This window comes from Tupaia chinensis, unplaced genomic scaffold (genome assembly GCF_000334495.1).
Source record: "Tupaia chinensis unplaced genomic scaffold, TupChi_1.0 Scaffold000271_2, whole genome shotgun sequence".
NCBI lineage: Eukaryota > Metazoa > Chordata > Mammalia > Scandentia > Tupaiidae > Tupaia > Tupaia belangeri.
Genome location: NW_006159753.1, coordinates 1 through 19801, shown reverse-complemented (window position 1 = coordinate 19801; position 19801 = coordinate 1). Strand labels below are relative to the sequence as shown.

Sequence of the window (19801 nt, the reverse complement as noted above, 5' to 3'; positions counted from 1 at the left end):
TCAACTGAATGGGGGGTGGGGAAGGCATGGAGGGCAACCGTGGATGCCAGGGACAATGTGGGAGGAGGATGGGACATGGCAGAGGGTGGGGGATGGGGAATCAAGGATGGAAAACAAAAGGCAAGGTATGCAAAAAAAAAAAAAATTCCAGTTTCAGGACAAGCAAAATTATTGGGGGTCAAAATATGATTCGAAAATAATGTAAGTTCCTAGGAAAGGCTCCCTTCACTGTACCCCCTTCAATAACCCACAACTGTCAACAGTACGTCCAGCCAAAAATCTGCTAGAACCTCAGACTGGAGACTCTCAGACATGTACTGTGAAGAGGTCTAGTGCAGTTCAGAGCGATAGTTCCCAGCTGAGTCTTTCTTTCATAGCTCTCTGGAGAAAAAGTAGAGCTGACTGCTTAACTGACGTGGGACAAAGAGTACATGGTTCATTGGGAGAAAAACTGGTTGACTAAAAATGTAAGAGTAAACACATGGTTCTAGTTTATATTCTCTTCTATTTTAACCATGTTGGAAGAAAATTCATTTATGAAACAAGAATAAATAATTATTTCTGTACCAGAAATTTTAAATATTCACTCTGACCAAGTAGGTGGGAAGATACATGTTAATCACTCAAAAGCCAAGCGGTAAAGGGAGATTTATAGTCTGAGGAACCAAGCAATACTGAATATTTTACCAGAGAGGGACTTTAATTTAAAAATCCAGAAAACTGGGACCAGCAATTAACATGATGACTATGTCGCTGGACTCCCATGTAGTCAACCGGGGTTCAAGTCCTGGACCCTGTGGCTTAAACTCACGCCGGGCACATGTGTGTGCGTGCCCAAGATCCTTAAAGGAGAATGTAGGAGAAGCGATTGCGGCATGGCCATCCCCTCTGGGGGTAATTTCTTGCTTTCTGTCTCTGTCTTTCTCTCTGTCTTTCAGGATAGCACACACAACCTAAAGCAAAAACCTCTCCAAAAAAAGGAAAAAAAATCCAGAAAACAGGACCAGCATATGGTGTGATGGTTATGTCGCTGGACTCCCATTTGATTGACTGTGGCTCAAGTCCCAGGCCCAGCAACTTAAAACTCACACCAAGCCTGTGTGCATGCCCAAAATCCTGAGAGAAGAATAGAGAAGTGATTGCAGCATGGCCATCCTTCCTGGGGGGGGTGATTTCTCGCTTTCTGTTTCTCTTTCTTTCTTTGTCTTTCCAGCGAGAACATGCACAAATCTCTCTCTAATAAATAAATAAATGAATAATAAAATCTGGAAATCTTATGAAATGAATATACCTTTGGTTATTTTTTTTTCTTTTCTGTTATAGTGCCCTAGTCCTCCAACTCTACTGATGGAGGCTACTATGCAAGACGAAGCTGCAACTCTGCCTCACCCAACATGTCCCAATAAATTATGCTTGGCGGGCCTGCACATACGGTTGCTTACTCTGGGGAAAAGCAAGGCTACTTCCAGCACATACAGGAAAGTTCGACCAGCTGTCATGTACTGTTTACTATGTTTCCCCCTCCCATGCCAGAGGCCCTATTTGGAGAAGAGCCATGGTCCCAAAGCATTATTCAGATTCGGTCATATGTTGAACATCATCTAAGGCAATGACTGGGACATGGGGGGGGGATACTCAACCAGGAAAGAAATCAATCCATTCTATTTTAGCAACTAGAGAAACTAATCAATGTTAATGAAAATGGATTTGAACATACTCTAGGGCAGTCTCTGGGTGACTCATACATCAACATGACTGAAAGGAGCCCTGGAATACGTTCAGCAACACCATAATGTAAATTAAATGTTTCTATTTACCAGGAGGAAATTCAGAAAGCATGCATCCAGGGCAACGCGCCTGCTGCGTGTAACGAATGTATTACACAGCAGGCTGATGGGCCCTTTGGAGCAGCCACATGAAGAATGGGAAATATTGGGTTGTTAGAAAGCCATGACTTTTTTTTCCTATGCAAAAACATGTCATGACTTTTCTGGTCACCGAGTAGGATGAACCATTTAGCGTTGCAGGTCTAATTGGTCTTGCAGTCATACTCAGATTACTCAGACACCATCCAGACATTGAAAACCTTGTGGCATGGGCCAGTGGGTGGCATAGTGGCTTTGGTGTTAGACTCCCACATGGACCAGCAGGTGGCATAGTGGTTAGAATCCCGGAGCTGGCAACTTAACACCCACACTGGGTACATGTACGTGCATGCCCAAAATCCCAGGAGGAGAATGAAGGAAAAGGGATTATAGCATGGCCATCACTCCTGGGAGGTGATTTCTCACTTTCCCTCACACTGTCTCTCTCTGTATCTCCAACAAACACACATAGTCTATGGCAAAAACCTTAGAAAATAATAATCATAATAAGTCTTGTGGCATAAAGAATTTTGGTTAAACCAGAAGGGAATTATATTAGCATGCCTGATCTCTGTGGGAGACAGTCAATTCTCCCATATGGGGTACTCTAACGATCCTACAGTCAGCCTCACTGCAGGCTCTCAACAAGATTCCTGTAAGATTTCAGCCCTAAAGAACCCGGTATGTGTCATACACGAACATATCTTCTATATCGCTAAAATGGCACCAGATATGTCCCTTGGGAGAATTATGAAAATAGTCACTTACCGCATTTTTTCCAGAGCTTAATTCTCTTGTGGAATCCCATTTGAGAAAAGCTAGCTAATCCGTATTTGGCCACTCCTAATGAGTCAGACCGCAAAGTTCATCTGTGTCCACAAACGAAAGTGCTGTTGGGTCAAAAATACCCACAAGAACAATAAACTCACTCTCACTCTAACACGCTTTAGAGAAGATGGAAAGATACATTTTGTAGCAAACCACTGATGCAGGCATTGTAAATCCACTAGAAGATGAATGGTAGTAGGTGTAAACATTGCCAAGCACATTCAATAATATGCTGTTATTTATTTATTTATATTTTTTTGGAGAGATTTTCCCTATAGGGTGTGTGCGCTCACTAGAGAGACAGAGAGAGACAGAGAGACAGAAAGCGAGAAATCACCCCCCCAGGGGGGATGGTCACGCCGCAATCCCTTCTCCTCCATTCTCCTCTCGGGATCTAGGGTACACACGCACACGCGCCCGGCATGAGTTTTAAGCCACCGGGTCCCGGACGCAAACCGCGGTGGGAATCCAGCGACATAGCCCTTACGCTAACTGCTGGTTCCCAATAATATGTTGTTATTTAAATGTTCCCAACCATGCAAAAGAAATAAAATTCTAAAGGAACTTGCTATGTCCAGGTTGCCCTGCAGGAACCCTCTGTTCTCTAAGAAGAGGACTGTCGAATGAGCTGAGTTAAGTGTGTGTCTATCCCATCCTCACCCCCTTCAGTCTCTCCAGCCTGAACCCTGAACACCTTAGCAGTTTAGTACATGTGGTTAATAGGCTCAGCTTAGAACTCTTAGAATGATAACAGTTACAGGTTCCATGAAGACCTCTGGATTTGTTCTAAAGAACTAGACTCATACTAAATCCCTTCTCTGTCAGTAGGCAAGGAACTGCGCAATTCTAGCACTGGGGCAAGGACTTTAGCGGCATTAAGTGCATTACAGCAACAAACGTAATTTTCACCCAAGTCCCCTCAGTAGTAGGCTATGAGACAATGTAGTGCCTCCGCTTTACCTCGCCCTGGGAGGCTGAGCTGTTTCTGATATTCCTACTAACTCCTGGAAACAACAGGCTGGAGTCAGGTGGGCTAATGCAGCTTCGGGTCAAAGATATTTGCCAGGAATAAACTGAAACCATCATAAAAACTGAACACTGGATGGTAAAAAACCATTAGAATTGAAATAAAATGAGTTTGACAACAAGGACACTGAATTTCCCCCAAGAAATAACCACTTTAGAATGTGTAACAAAATTCTCTTCCAGTTGCTTCAGCAGAACTGCCCATCAGTGAACTTTTCACTGATTGGCCAGGTGTCAGTATTTCACAGAACTTAGGCTTCTGTCAGATCATAGAGACACAAAACTCCCTCATTCATTTTTCCTGGGATAATGACCAGACACAAAAGGCAATTACATCTCAAAAAATATTGCATCCACTTATTCCCAAATGATTAAAAAAAAAAAAATTGACAGTGGAATGCTCTGGGGGATCCTTGGCCAATCCTTCACTTGCGGGCTGAAGGGGTTCTTAGTCATTTAAAATGTCATCCTTGCACAGGGGCCATGCTAATCTTCTCTGTATCGTCCCAATTTTAGTATATGTGCTGCCGAAGCAAGCACTTAGTCATTTAAAATGTGACAAACCTGCTACCATCTTAAAAAACGATGGACCAGTTCTTCAAGAACTTGGTAGTAATAAGGCCCAAACTATCCTGTCACCAAAAGAAATTTTGAATAAGGCACAAGTAAGAATAGAAACAAACAAGTGAGGTTTTTGTCTGTCCTAAGAAAATATGCATGTGGGGCCAGCAGAAGGCATAGTGGTTGGGTCACTGGACCCGCACATAGTCAACCGCTGACATTTGAGTCCTGGCTTAAACTCACATCAGGTGCATGTGCATGTGGGCCCAAAATCCTGAGAGGAGAATGGAGGAGAAGAGATTGCGGTGTGTCCATCCCTTTAGGGGAGTGATTTCGGGCTTTCTTTCTGTCTGTCTCTCTGGTGAGCACACATGCCCAAAAATCTCTCTAAAAAAATTATGCATTCTTATTCCTTTATTACGCCAGTATTAGAGACTGGAGGAAACTCATACCTCAGTGCTCCTGATGAGAAAGAAAGGAAATTTGGTTTAGCGTCTTCACTATCAGTCATCCCAGCGATAAGGGGAGGAGTCAGGTCACTTCATTCAGGCAGAGAAACAACCACAATTATGAGCTCTACCCAAAATACATTACATTGAGCTGTTCAAACCTGGGGTCAGAAATGAAGGAGCATTGCTTCTATTGCTTAGAATTTAGAAATAAAAGAATAAATGAAATAAAAGGACCAGCAAAACAGACTATTGAAGTCATAGTTGATTAATACTAAGCATCCCCTCGAGTTGTCAATGTATTCATTACCTATTCCCATACAATGCATTACTGTAAACCTAGCAGCTGAAAAGAATATTCATTTATTATCTCACTCTTTCTGTGGGTCAGGAGCTCAGGCAGGCAGGCTGGGCTCTGAGCTCAGTTTCCCAGGACTGCAACCAGCAGGCTGCATTCTTGTCTTAACCAATGTAGAATCCACTCCCAAGCTCACTCCAATTATTGGCAAAATTTGATTTCTTGCCGTTGTAGGATTGAAGGTCCCAGCTTATGGCTACCAATAAGGAACAAGGACATGAAGGAAGGGCAGCTCTGCTGAAGCAGCTACCTTCCAGCCGAGGCTCTTGTTGGCTGGAGGCTGTTCTCAGCTCCCAGAGTCCATGCGCGGATGGTTGCTACTTGTCAACTTTCACTCATAACTCAGCGATGAGAGTCTCTGGAGCAAAACCTGCGAATGAAGCAGTCTTACGTAGCATAATCACAGGCATGGCATTCGTCACCTTTGCCACATTTTATTTCTCAGCGTAAGTCACAAGTGCCCCACAGGGAACTGCGGAAAAGCATGAGCTCCAGAAGTCAGAGAAGGGGTGGAAGGGTTCTTTCTCCCTTTCGAACACACAAGCCACCTGACAATTAAAACAAAACAACAACAACAAAAACAATCTGGGAATAAACTTCCATGGTTCTCCCTACCTATCTGTCCTGCTCTTCTTAGTATTGGCTTCAACTTCGAACAAGATTTCCTTCATGGCATTACAGATGGATTGAAGCTCTAAAGTTGCATGATTCTTTTTTTTGAGGGGGGGAGGGGGAGAGATTTTTGCTATAGGGCATATGTGCTTGACAGAGAGACCAAGAGACATAAAGTGAGAAATCATGCCCCTACCCCCATCCCCCAAGGGGATGGCCATGCTGTAATCCCTTCTCCTCCAGTCTCCTCTTGGGATTTTGGGCACACATACACATGTACCCGGCATGAGTTTCAAGCAGCCAAGGTCTGCCCTGTGGGAGTTCAGGGACGTAACCACTACGCCATCTGCAGGTCCCTGCATGGTTCTTAATCCCTTCCCTCTCAAGAAATAATCCATCTTTCCTTAGAGTTCCAGCAAGAATCCCAGGGAGGGCTTTGTTTGACATGCTTGGGTCATATGTGTGACTACATTATTTTAATACTTAAATTTAATACCGTGGCCAAGACAGTATATGTGATTGGCCAACCTGGCTCATGTACCTATTTCTAGAACTTAGTTTAGCATTAGTCTCATAAGAACTGAACAAGTTTTGGGACCAGCAGTTAGCATAATGGCTATGTCACTGGACTCCCATGGTTCGAGTCCCAGACCCGGTGGCTTAAAACTCACGCCGGGTGCGTGTGCGTGCATGCCCAAGATCCCAAGAGGAGAATGGAGGAGAAGGGATTGTGATGTGGCCATCCCCTCTGGGGGTGATTTCTCGCTTTCTGTCTCTCTGTCTCTCCCTGTCTGGCAAGTGCACACGTCCTATAGCAAAAACCTCTAACTCCGTAACAAAAAAACCCAAAAAAAAAAAAAAAAAAAAAAAAAAAACCACTGAACAAGTTTTAAAAGCCCACCATGTGTTCACTGAAACGTTTAATGGTATAACACAGAAAACTCTCTGGTATTACTTATGAGGGATAGATTTTCAGATTTGTCTCCAAGCAACCACAATTCCATTTACATGCAGCTGATATTCTGATTTCCACTTCAGCCTCTCCACTCAATTCCTTTACTGCTTCATTTAGTATGTCTCAGTCCATCTGCAGACACCTGCAAGGAGGAGGTACAATCCCAGCTTGCTCTCCATCCCCACAGAAAGAGCAAGGCCATTCCAGCTCTATACGGGATTCCCACTAGAGTGGGAATGTTCAATGCAAAGAATGGATTTGGAGGAAACAAAACTCCTCCACCCTGGGCAGTGTTTAATGTGATCGTCAAAAATGTGTGAATGTAGGGAACCAGCAGTTAGCGTAATGGCTATGTCGCTGGACTCCCACGTAGTCGACCGTGGTTCGTGTCCCGGACCCGGTGGCTTAAAACTCACGCCGGGCGCGTGTGCGTGCGTGCCCAAGATCCCGAGAGGAGAATGGAGGAGAAGGGATTGCGGCGTGACCATCCCCCCTGGGGGGTGATTTCTCGCTTTCTGTCTCTATGTCTCTGTCTGTCTGGCAAGCGCACGCGCCCTACAGTGAAAATCTCTCAAAAAAAAAAAAAAATGTGTGAATGTAGGGCAGCCCAGTAGTCCAGTAACTAAAGGGAGCTGGATGACCAAGCGTGGATCAAATCCTGGTCCCAGCAGCTTGAAAAACATGCTAGTTACCAGTGCATGTGTGACCAGAGTCCCAATAAGATACAGAAATGGGGAGGGGATTGTGGCTGTATTGTAGTGTCAAGACTTTCTTGGACATTCTTCTCTTGTCTCTCTTGGTCATGAAAGAAATAAGTAAATACACTTTTTTTAAAGAATAATTTTTATTTAATTTTTATTTATTCATTTAATTTTTTTTTTAATTTGACCAGAGAAAGACACAGAGAGAGACAGAGAGAGAAAGCAAGCCACCAGGTCCGGCACTCGATCCATAGTCAGCCATGTGGGAGTGTCCAGCGCCTTAACCTCCATACCACCTGCTGATCCTCAGTAAATAAACTTTTTAAAAAGCTTTGTTTTTTGTACATTTTTTTCCAGTGGGGTGACTACATCCATTCTGGGGGTGAGGGTACTTTCTTTCTCTCTCTCTCCTGATTTTGTCTAGAAATAGTAAGTTTTAAAAAAAGTATGAATGTGGGAACCAGCAGTTAGTGTAATGTCTGTCGCTGGACTCCCACGTTGTCGACCACAGTTTGCATCCTGGACCCGGTGGCTTAAAACTCATGCCGAGTGCGTGTGCGTGCGTGCCCAAGATCCCGAGAGGAGAATGGAGGAGAAGGGATTGAGGCATGGCCATTCCCCCTGGGGAGTGATTTCTCGCTTTCTGTCTCTCTGTTGCTCTCTGTCTGGCAAGTGCACGCGCCCTATAGTGAAAATCTCTCCAAAAAAAAAAAAAGTTGAATGTCAGAAAGGAACATTTATGATTTACACTATCATAGGACACAGAGGCACCATTGTAGGCACTGAAGAAGAGGCAACAGAGGTGGAGAGTGGAAGTACTGGGTAACAGAACAAAGACCCCCTCCCTCTGCTGCACCAATTAGATCTTAACCTACTATCAAAAGCCTTCAAGTTAGTTAGTATAAATGTTTATTATTAAACTTACATATGTCCAGGTAAAAATGTAAATACTTCTGCCAGAGTTTTAATATATTCACTCTCAAATTGTTTTTGTCCTAACTCCCAAAAGTGCTGTCGTTGGTTACTAGTTTGATGAATTTCACTTCAGTACCGCAGCCTAGACGCTGGTACAAAGATAGCTTCCCTCCCAGAAGGTTATTAGTTGCCGGGAAAGTCATGACGTATTTTCCTAGGATTTTCTATACAAAAAAAAAAAAGCATCATGACTTTCCTGGTGACCTAGTCATCAATATCTTTGAAGGCATCAATGGGACATACTAAAAATGTACAAAAAAGAGAGCACTTTTTAAAGTTTATTTATTTCTTCCATGAGCAAGAGAGTCAGAGAGACATGTCCGGAAGGTCTCAGCAAATACAGCTCCAGCTTTCAGCCAGGCCCAGATCACCGGCATGAGCCTGCTATACTCAGGGAGGTGTGTGGACTTAAACCAGGCACCTTCCCAGCTGGGATTGCCTCACCAAGCGTGTCTTTACCACTGCACAGCCGGCCAGCCCCCAGAGGTCCGTCTGTCTGGAAGGAAGAGGAGCACAGACTGTATGCAGTCTATCCTCCTCTTGGTCTAGCTCTTTCTTATGCTGTAGGGTCCCAAACAAATGTCACCTCCATGGAGAAGCCTTCTCTAATCCATCTTTTCTAAATTTGTCCTCTTTTTTTCCTATGCATGGACTTCGTTTTCCTCATTCCATATATCACAATGCACAATCACGGTAGGTTAGTTGACTTGTTTACTCTTTGTCTTACCTACCAGGTAGTAACCTCCATGATGCAGGGCCTATCACTCTTTCTAGGGCCTGACACAGTCCAGTGTGTCATGGCTTTTAATAAATATCAGCCGAATATGCGACTCAACAGGAGATAGAACAATGGAAAGATACCAGTCAGATAAGGAGACAGGGCCTTACTAATGTTCATGGAGGTCCCATAAAGACCAAATCTTTCCATGTTCATACTGGGGAAAGAAATGGCCTTTGCTACACTGAGTCAAGAAAAGAAGAAAACATGAGCTGACCCCATAGCCTAATGGCTAGGGAACCAGATACGGCATGGCCAAGCACAGTTGGAGTTAGACTTGGCAGCTTGAGGATCATGCCAGGTACTTGTGCGTGTGTGCCCAAACTCCTGACAAGACAGAGAAATGGGTGAGAAGAGAGTACAGTGTGACCACACCCCATGGGGTGGGGTGCCCACCTCCTGTCTCCCCTGGCAAGCACGTGCACCCTCTGGCAATAGGGAAAAAAAAAAAAGAGAGAGAGAGAAAATAAGTGAACATAAGTTGAACATAACATTTGGTAATTCTCAATATTAGTCCCCTAGATTCCTCTAAAAACCAAAGGCTTTCTCTAGGGCACTTAGAATTTAATTTTTAAAATATCTTTTATAAGTAGACTTGTCACCTGAAAAGCAATAAAACCAAAACATAAAATAAAAATGTTTAATGCTCTTTTGAATGTGTGTTGAATCAATTACAAATTCATACAGCATTTTTTCTAAGCCCAAACCAACCAATGCTACATTTAGAAGGCAACCAACTGCATCAAAATATAATCTACACTATGCTCTTTTTTTTTTTAAATTCAGGATCTTATTCTATGGTTAATGTGTCATGATAATGATGTCTTCTGTACAGCCCCAGAAACCACAACACAGGAATGGCACAATAAAAAGATTTTTGTTGCTTTTTACTCTTTGTTTTATCTTCATATACCAGTAAAAAATAAACTCTTTAATAAATAAATATATATAATAAATATTTGCAAATCGAAAATGTATAAATAGGTCCATTCTTTAAAAAAGTGTCCATCTTGGTACGGCATGTTTTATAGTTCACATTTCCCCCAGTTTTTTGTTTCTTTCTGTGCTGTTTTTACATATAATGCCGTAACCTCCAAAATTCTACAAGGTTCTCAGAATTTACATAGCAGTAAACTTGGCCAACTTGTCAATCCATTTCTTCAATGTGAAATATCTATTCTTAATGGAACTTTTAAGGTAAACATAATCCAGAGGTGAGGCACCAGCAGCAAACCAGGTGGGATTCCTGTTTTCCATGATTCAATAGATTTTCAGCTTCAATCTACTGGAAGGATAGAGCCAATGTACCTAAGGGAACGTAATCCACTTACAAAGACTGATCTTGATCTACTTCTAGTTCAAATACTATTTTGTTTTTTGCTCAGTATTCTTTGCAAATTCAGTCTCCCAATGGAAAAGAGATGGCCATGTTCTGAATGTCTTCCTCAGTTGTTTTTTTTGTTTCTTTGTTTGCTTTTGATGTGAACTGCAATGAGAAAGGTCAGTTGTGGTTTGGTTCTTCCATAAAGGCATTGTCACACTTCAAGTGTACATCAGCAGGTCCTTGTACAACTCTGGAACTCTTTCTGGATCCACTGGTCTAGGTAAGAAATGTGTAAATTTCTGATGTCTTTTGGACCTGGCACCATCTCTTGGAGTTCCATCTTTGTTAAGTGCCACAAAATACCTGCGGCCAGTGTCACCATGTTTATATACGTTGGATGAATAGGTATTATACCAGTTCTCTTCAAATTGCTCCCTAAAGATGCATTCAGAAGTCAGTTTCTCCTAAAAGAAAGAAGATAACTACCATTTAAAAGAAAAAAACACCTTCGAGATAATTTGCTTACAAAAGTCTCAACTCATTTTTTTTTTTTTGAGAGATTTTCACTGTAGGGCGCGTGTGCTCGCCAGACAGACAGAGAGAGACATAGAGACAGAAAGCGAGAAATCACCCCCCAGGGGGGATGGTCACGCCGCAATCCCTTCTCCTCCATTCTCTTCTCGGGATCTTGGGCACGCACGCACACGCGCCCGGCGTGAGTTTTAAGCCACCGGGTCCGGGACACGAACCGCGGTCGACTACGTGGGAGTCCAGCGACATAGCCATTACGCTAACTGCTGGCTCCCAACTCATATTTTTTTAATTTCTTTGCTTGTAATACTATACTCAAAGAACAAATGCTTTTTTGTCTTTTTGTTTATAGGTTATCTTTATATGTTATTATTCCTCTCAGGTGACTTCATCTAGCAGTTCAGTTCAAGAAGTCAAATGTCAATTCTAAATTTTATTTTAAAATAATAAATATTCTGAGTTTTCCCCATTCTCCATATTATTACTCTCCCCCATTACCGCAAAACAGGACTGTAGTTCATATTGTTCTATCTTTAGATGCCAAAGTGCCACGTATCAAGTCTCTACTATCACTTAGGAACACTTCGAGATCTTGCTAAGAGCCAAATTCCAAATTCAAGATCATCATTCTAAATCAGCTATCTTTTCATTATGACTTTATTCATTGTTTAACGATATATTCCCCATGACTAACATACATCTGAGTCTCTTATTATTAGGGTACAAATAGTCTTTTGTTCATCTGTGAAATAGGAGGTCATAAAGCCCAGTTTGTCTTTCCAAGATGGACTGTATATTGTCCTAAGAAATGGACTGCAATGTTTTTTATTTTTTCGTCCAACACATACATCAAGCTTATGTGTATTTTTCCACTGTAATTCTATTCGTTTTACTTTTATAATATTAATCCCTGCTTCATTTCTCTTTATCCTAAGCTGATAGAAATCTGGAAAGGACATGTTTTACTCTTAAGACATACAAATATTAGTCTATGTACTGAACTATTGTACCAATTGTTCTCAGTGTTTAAGATCCTAGCTGGTCTTAACTGAGATTTTAAGAAAAAGATGGTACCAAGGAGTGCCATCAGCTGAATCATAAAAAGTAACTCCTCCACGGATATCGCTACAGAACTCTTTGACTGTAAGAAGGGACTTAATATGAGAAGATGGGTGAGAGAGTGCCATACATCCACACCCCACCAATGTGAAAAAGTTAAGTAAGTAATTGTAAACAAGTAAAAATGTTAGCAGTGAGAGAGACTAGACTGTGCTGCAGAGTGAGTTGAATATCATCCTGTTCCTTTAATTCTTGTGTTGCTTGCTGCTTTGTTCTTTTTGTTCTAATATATATATATATATATAATATATGTATACACATACATACACGCATATGTATATATGTATGTAATATGATTGCAATTTTCTGTTGATGCTTGCAGTACTCTAAAATTTCACTCACTCATTTCCTGTATATAAAGGTCATCAAGTAAGAGATGTACAGTTAGGTATAGAAGATGATAGAGGGAAAATACACTAAATAAATGTAAAGATGGGGCCAGTAGGTGGCATGATGGTTAAGGCACTGGATCCCACATGGCTGACCGCATTGTTCAAGTCCTGGATCCGGTAGCTGGAAAAACATGTCAGGTGTGTGTGCATGCCCAGAATCCCAAAAGGAGGAGAGATAGAAGGGAAGGGATTGTAGCATAACCATGCCCCATGGGGTGCTTTCTCACTTTCTCTCTCTTGCTGACAAGTGACACACTAAAAGAATAAATAAATCAATATAAAGAAGAAAATAATCAAATATGGCAAGGGAATAAATGCCTCCATTTTTCTCTTTGGTGAGGGACTCAGGATAATGGACAAAAAGAACTAGTGAGCTAAAGGCACTAATGGCTAGGGATTTTGAAAACGAGACTCAGTTACTGTACTATTGCTCAAATGCATGAAAATTTAGCAGGATATAGATTCCTAATATCTACATAAGTATATCTTACATACTTCTGACACATATTATTGGTAGACATTTTATTACAAAATGTATAGTCATCACTCCAAGAATTACAATAATAATGAAGATAATCATACATACCGATCCATAGAGCTCTCCTTTGTCGTTCATTCCAAGGTAAAGACCACTGTCTACACCTCTAATACTGACCAGTCCAACTGCCACACTGATAAACTCCAGGATACCTGAATTCATAAACACAATAACGATTTTACATATTAATGAATATCTGACTAATGAAAATCTTCCAAACAGTAGCAGGAGCAGGCCAGTATTGCTAGATATAATGAGACAGGTGAAAGTTCTTTGTACTCTAAAAAGTGCCATGCAATTGTTCAATTATTATGACCTCCTATTTCACAGATGAACAGAAGACTAGAAAAGAAAACATTGCCCATGACGGTATAACATTAAGGGTATAAAATCTTGAACAAGACTGACCTGGGTTCACAGTCCAGTTCAGTAACTTACTAACCAGACTCACTAGTCAAGTCATTTGGCTTCTTTGAACTTCAGTTTTCTTATATGCAAAATGGGTAAAATATCTCTCTACAGAACAGTGCTGAAGCATTCAACGAATGGAAGCTATTATTATCATAAATCAGTACAGCAAAGATGTTCTTAGTTATGCATGATTCCATTAGGTAATTATAACTACTTTCTATTAATTGTTTCTTTTTTAAAATGTTTTTGCCATAGGGCATGTGCACTCTCCAGACAGACACAGAGAGATAAAGAGAGAGAGAGACAGTGAGAGGGAAAGTGAGAAATCACCCCCAAGGGGATTTGGCCATGTAACAATCCCTTCTCCTCCATTTTCCTCCTGAGATTTTGGGGTACAAACATGTGCCCCGGCAATATTCAAGCCACGAGGTCCAGGATTCACACCATGGTTGACCACGTGGGAGTGCTGCACCTTAACCACCACACTACCCGCTGGTCCCTATTTGTTTCATTTTTGTTTATAATAAATTAAGTAAATCTTTTTCTAGCAGCATACCACAGGTGAGTATACAAGTGTTTGATAGTTTTAAAGGGCTTCTAACTATATTTTCTCAGCTGAGCCTAAAAATCAGTTACTTAAGTTAGAGAACGTACTATTATCCCCATTCTACGGATGAAGAAACTGTGGCTCAGAAAGATTTATCTGTTTACCTAAGGGACATGAGTTTTGAAACTTGTAGAACTGATACTTTAACTCTCCTCTTTTAAGGCCTACTCCGATATTTCTACTTTAGGATTGTTTCTTGAGGAAAACACAGTAGTTTTAAGACTTTATAGATTACATAATATGCTGTTTCTTGTCATGAGACTTTTTAAAATAAACTGTATATTTCAGAGAAGTTAAAAGACTGCCTAATTCCTTAAAAGTGATAACCAAATTCTAAGAATGCAGTATGCAGGAAGACCTTGCTATGAATAACTGTCTAGAATTATTTTCATTAATTAATAAACTAGTACTAAACAAAAACTCTCCACACTAGTACCCCATAGCTTAAAAAAACAAAACAAAACAAAAAACCCCTCAGTGCTCGCTTGCATTTTACCCTTTTGTTCTGCACACACTAAACTTTGGACTAATACCTTTGTCTGGTTTTTCCTCTTAAACTCTGCTGAAAAAGTACAGAAACACTAGCTCTCTACTTTCACCCCTTCACTGTACCTTAAGCTCCACAGACAGTTTAAATGTGTACATCTAGCCTGACTCTTGTTCTTAAGTCATTTCTTGAATTACCGTACAAGTTCCTGTTTGGACACGTGATACTCCTAAAGCCAAGGGAAAGTACAGAATCTATTTTCTGATTTGGAGAGTCCTGTTCTATCCAGAGCCTAATTCGCTCTGGCAGAAACATGGATTCTTAGCAAGACAAAGGAGCTCTTTCAAACTATTAGGAGGTCACCTACAACACTAGAGCTATCAAAGATCTTAACAGCAACGACACACTACTAAATAGTCTAGAAGTGGCTTGAAAGAGCCAGTGTCTGGGACCAGCAGGTAGCTTTGTGGTTAAGGCACTGGACTCCCACATGGCTGACTGCGGTTCAAGTCCTGGACCTGGTGGCTTGCTTTCTCACTCTCTCCCTCTATCTCTGTCTCCGTCTATCTCTCTCTCTGGTGAATGCACATGCCCTGCAGCAAATTTTAAAATAATCACAAATATAAATAAACAAATAAATAATTCTTAAAAAAAAAAAAAAAAGAACAAAAGAGACAGCATCCCTAATTGAGAGCCTAAGGCAGAGAGAAGATAAGATATAGCAGGAAGACCCACTCCCCATAGGATAGTCGCATGCTGACAAATACTGCGGTGGGCGCAAAGGAGAACAGAACGTATTCCCAAACTCATGAGTGAAGTACTCCTGTTACAAACAGAAGTATAGGCCTGAGGTCAGCAGGGGGCATAGTGGTTAAGGTGCTGGACTCCCACGTGGCTGACCACAGCTCACAGACCTGGTGGCTTGAAAGTCACACCAGGCACATGTCTGTGAATGCCCGAATCCCAGAAGGAAAATGAAACACAGAGTGGCCATCCCCCCCGGGGGTGATTTCTCACTTTCCCTCTCACTCTCTCTCACTGTTTCTCACTATGGTGAGCACACATACCCTATGGCAAAAAAAAAAAAAAAAAAAAAAGTATGGGCCTAGAATATAACTGGTAGAAAAAAATACATATTAATAAAATTTCATCCAGGATATAATTATAAATGTACAATACTTAAAATTGTATTGAATATTACATTCAAATTTCAAAGTTGACTGTGGTTGACATGCAACTTAATTTCCTTTAATAATTTGATTTACATTAAGATGCTCTTATCATTCAAAGAAACAGGGTGATTAGAAAGTAGAATAGAGAGACTAGCAGAGGGCATAATGGTTATGTTGCTGAACTCCCACATAATAAACTGCGGTTCAAGTCCTGGAGCTGGTGGCTTAAAACTCATGCTGGGCACGTGTGCGTGCATGCCCAAGATCCTGAGACTGCGGCATGGCCATACCCCAGGGGGCAACTACTTGCTTTCCATCTTTCTGTCTCTCTGGCGAGTACATGCACTCTATAGCAAAAATCTCTCTCTCTCAAAAAAAAAAAAAATGGTGGAATAGAACCAATGTTCAAATATAATAGAATATAATTTAAATTTCCATATAAGTTAATTATATAACAAGACCTTTTCATTTTTCTTGGAAAATTATCAGGTCATTGAAAAAGTCATGATGCTATTTTTCTGTTTTTTTCTATGCAAAAATGCATCATGACTTTTCAGACAACTCAAATAGTAAACCACCTATAATTGTCATCTTCAGATAATGCTGTCATCTTGCCAAAAAATATGTAATTGTAGAAAGAAAAAAGATTGCATATGTTCATAGGATAGATACAGTCCATAGTTTCAACTTTATCAAACTACATCGAAAATCTTCCATGTAACCAAGCATGAGTAATTTTTGCAATGGTTCATGAGACTGATGGGAAAAGGGTTATGTGTTTTGTGTTCTTCTTAACGATTTTAGCCACACTTTTTAATTCTGATCCTTTTTCTCCTCAAGGAAATAGTATACCGCATAGTAATTTGTAATCATTTGATTCTTAAATGAGATTTGACAAGCCTTTCTCATTTATAATATGAGGTGGCAACTAAACTAATTCCTTTACAAAGAGTAGACATGAAAAACTTTCCTTAAGAGGTAATCACAGATTTTAGATAGATTTTCTAATGCCCAGTGTCCCATAAAAAGACTTGGAGGTACTTTGTCTTTCTGGTATCGTTTTCAAAGCCAGCCTTTTTTTAAATCATAATAAACAGGTGAGTCAACCCACGGTGCAACCACATCAGACAAATCTATGGAGAATGGGAGAGGATAAAGGGAAGCTTTAAAGGGGTATGTTTGATCTCAGGCTAAACGTTTTTAAAGTAATGATTCCATGTTTACGTACTAGGAAGGTCTTCATACTGCACCACTGTGCAGAAAACTCTATTATAAATACGGAGATAGCTTAGATAGGAAATGACTTTAACCTCCCTAGGACCCTTCTGTTACAGTCTGCTAATATGCTCCTGAAACTTAAAAATGTAGTGCAATGAGTCTTTATTTGATCATGGCCAAACTAGCATAAGAGTATAAAAATTCTTATTTACGTTGAAAACTCAAGAGAGCCATTCAAGTTTCTTTAAAAAAGAATTTTTAGTTTTATGACACAGAAATGAGTTTGAAAGAAAAACAGTCAGATAAGTTAATAATTGGTCATTGAGGCACCAGCAAAAGGCAAGCGTTGAAGCATGTATGCTATACATGCCATAGAAACTTTCCTCCCACATACTCGCCCTTGTAGCAAAACAGGGTGCCTTAAGTCATTAAAGACCACTGGAACGTGCTAGATTGTATCAGAAATAGGCCACACACCTTTAGACCATCAGACTCTAACCTGGTTCTCTTCCTTTTGTGCATCAGTGAATATTTTCTTCCTATAAACAGCCTCCTACCACAGTGACTTAAACCAGCACAAAATCAGGTTAAGTCATGTTTTTGTAATTACTACATAGTTATACCAAATTTTTGCAAAAGGCAAGAAGCTATGCTACTAAGACAGTAAATCTGAGGTGAACACGTGTTTCTAAGAGTGGATTTAAATACCATTAATAGTGTTATCAAGTCTACACATATTTACCAGCCTCTCCCCATCAGGTGTCTTATACCAGGATACAGTGGAGGAGGCAATTCTTGTCACTGGAGAGACTACAGTTGAATTACAAGTTTCTTCAGTGCAGAATTTCCAAGGCCACACTGTGCATGGCTGGGAGAATGGGAATATTACCTAAGCATAGCTTCAACCTGCTTCCCTGTAAGCATGATTGCTTCTACATCCATGTCTAAGTCTTTCTGGTAACTGGAAGATGTCTCTGTAATGGGAGGCATTGCAGTCATCCTCCAAGGCAAAACAACGGAGCCACTCAGTGTCAGCAAAGTTCTTTAGACTCAAAATCTCAGCCTCTTCCATTTAAAATCCACTTCCCAAAAATGACCTCGGGTTGGCCACTAGGTCATGACACCCTTGACCGAAAGTCAATGGGAATTTGGAAGAGATCAGTGGAAGCTGCAAACAGATGGGTTTTAAGAAGTTAATTTTCTAAGCCTTTAAGTGCCACCAAATGACCACCACATGCTATTTCTACATCTAGAGTTACGAACACCCCTCAAACCGAAATGTACACATCTCCAAGGTTTTAATGAGCACTGCAAGTCGAAAAGGAATGAGAGCATATGAACCAGGGGATGAGGACAAGATAAGAGGGCTATACAGGGGCCGGCAGGTGGCGTGGTGGTTGAGGCACTGGACTCGCACATGCCCGACAATGGTTCAAGTCCCAGAGCTGGTGACTTGCTTTCTCACTCTGTCTTCCAGTCTGTCGCTCTCTGGTCAAAATGGAAGAATAATGATAATAACTAAAATTAAAAATAAATCAAATCTTTAACAAAATTTTTAAAAGAGGGCTATGCAGAGATGGGATTCCAAAAAACTCCACAATGCTAAGGAAGGCTTAGGAAAATTAACAGTGTGTCGCCCTTTCACTGTGCTGTTGTTTTATTTATGTGTAAAATATATTTTTTTATATCAAGAATCTCTCGGAAGATGTCACGTTTGCTGATAGAACAAGCAGGTTTAATTCTAAAATGTGAAAACGTCAGCAATGGAGAAAAGATGTTAGAACCAGAAAGGACCGTAAAGAGATGACCTAATTTAATCCCATGGTTGTACAGAGGAGAAAACTAAGATTTAGGCTGATGAAGACACTTGCTAGTTACACAGCTAGTTTGGGAGTGATCCACAGCAAAGACCTTTAGAATCCATTATCTGTAGCAGGCGTGGTCTTAGCAACCCTTCGCTGGAGTATTTCTTTGAACCCCTTTTCCTCCTGAGCATTGCTGGAGGTGCTCTCTGTTCCCACCCATATCTTCTTTCATTTCTCCATTTCCTCTTACCTACAAGCAACCAAGATCCTAGCCTTCAAATTTCACAATTTCTAAAGAAGATCTTGGCTGAAGAACTGGGCATGCTCAGTAGCCCGGTAGACTTTTTTTTTTCTCTCCTTTCTCACCAAAACAAAACTTTAGGAGCTCATAAAACTGCAGCCAGGTGAGCCCGATGATAGCAAGTGTCCACAGGCAGTGGCCCTCTGCCTCTTCAGAACATTTCGTTCTTTCGGTCGGTATATAAAAGCTCGCACCCTATGCAAGAGCGACGCTCTGAGCGCTAGCCGCGCGTGGATCAGCCACTGCTTGACTGCGGGGCGTGTTTACAGAAGCAGAACGCTTCCTGCCACTCGTTTCTGTAAAGTGGACAGCGCTGGGGGTACTGTGAAGGGAAATAGCAGAAAAGAATGGAGGATCTTACAAAACAAACTGCCAGGGGTGTGCCAGAAATATCCCTGCGCAGGTGTCCTCGGCAACAAGACCGGCAGCGCAGCGAGAAGCCCCGCACCACCCACTCTTCCCGGTCCCGGGGTCTGGAGCTACAGGTCTGCTAGAGGTGACAGCGGCAAAACGGCAGGAAAATGTCTCCCTGTCCCTCTGTGGGTCGACCCTGTAGCCCCAGCCCGCATCTCGCCCTAGCTGTGCCCCGGGGCTCAGCTGCGCCCGGTCCCGACACCCTAGGCGGGGCGAAGAAGGCGGGACGCACCGCAGGGGCCAGAGGAGCCGAGTCTGGGGTGGGGAACCGGGTGCCGGTACGTACCGAAGAGACTGTGGTCCTGCCGGGTGCCCTGCACGCTGCCGTCGGGCAGGATCTGCAGGTGGAAGCCGGTGCGACAGTACAACTGGCG

General features: G+C 41.6%; 1 protein-coding gene and 1 non-coding gene across 2 annotated transcripts; both read right to left on the bottom strand.

Moving 5' to 3' along the window:
- Window positions 1-4156: 4156 nt before the first annotated feature.
- LOC114007995 (U6 spliceosomal RNA) lies at window positions 4157-4259 on the bottom strand. Its single transcript, XR_003549561.1, has one exon. It is a non-coding gene; the product is annotated as a U6 spliceosomal RNA (small nuclear RNA).
- A 6315-nt stretch (window positions 4260-10574) lies between these two features.
- On the bottom strand, window positions 10575-19798 carry FGF20 (fibroblast growth factor 20; the record flags this gene model as incomplete). Its single annotated transcript, XM_006149711.2, has 3 exons — window positions 10575-10896; window positions 13061-13164; window positions 19714-19798. Coding segments are annotated over 3 exons (435 nt in total), but the record flags the coding sequence as incomplete, so codon positions are not given.
- Between the last annotated feature and the right edge of the window lie 3 nt (window positions 19799-19801).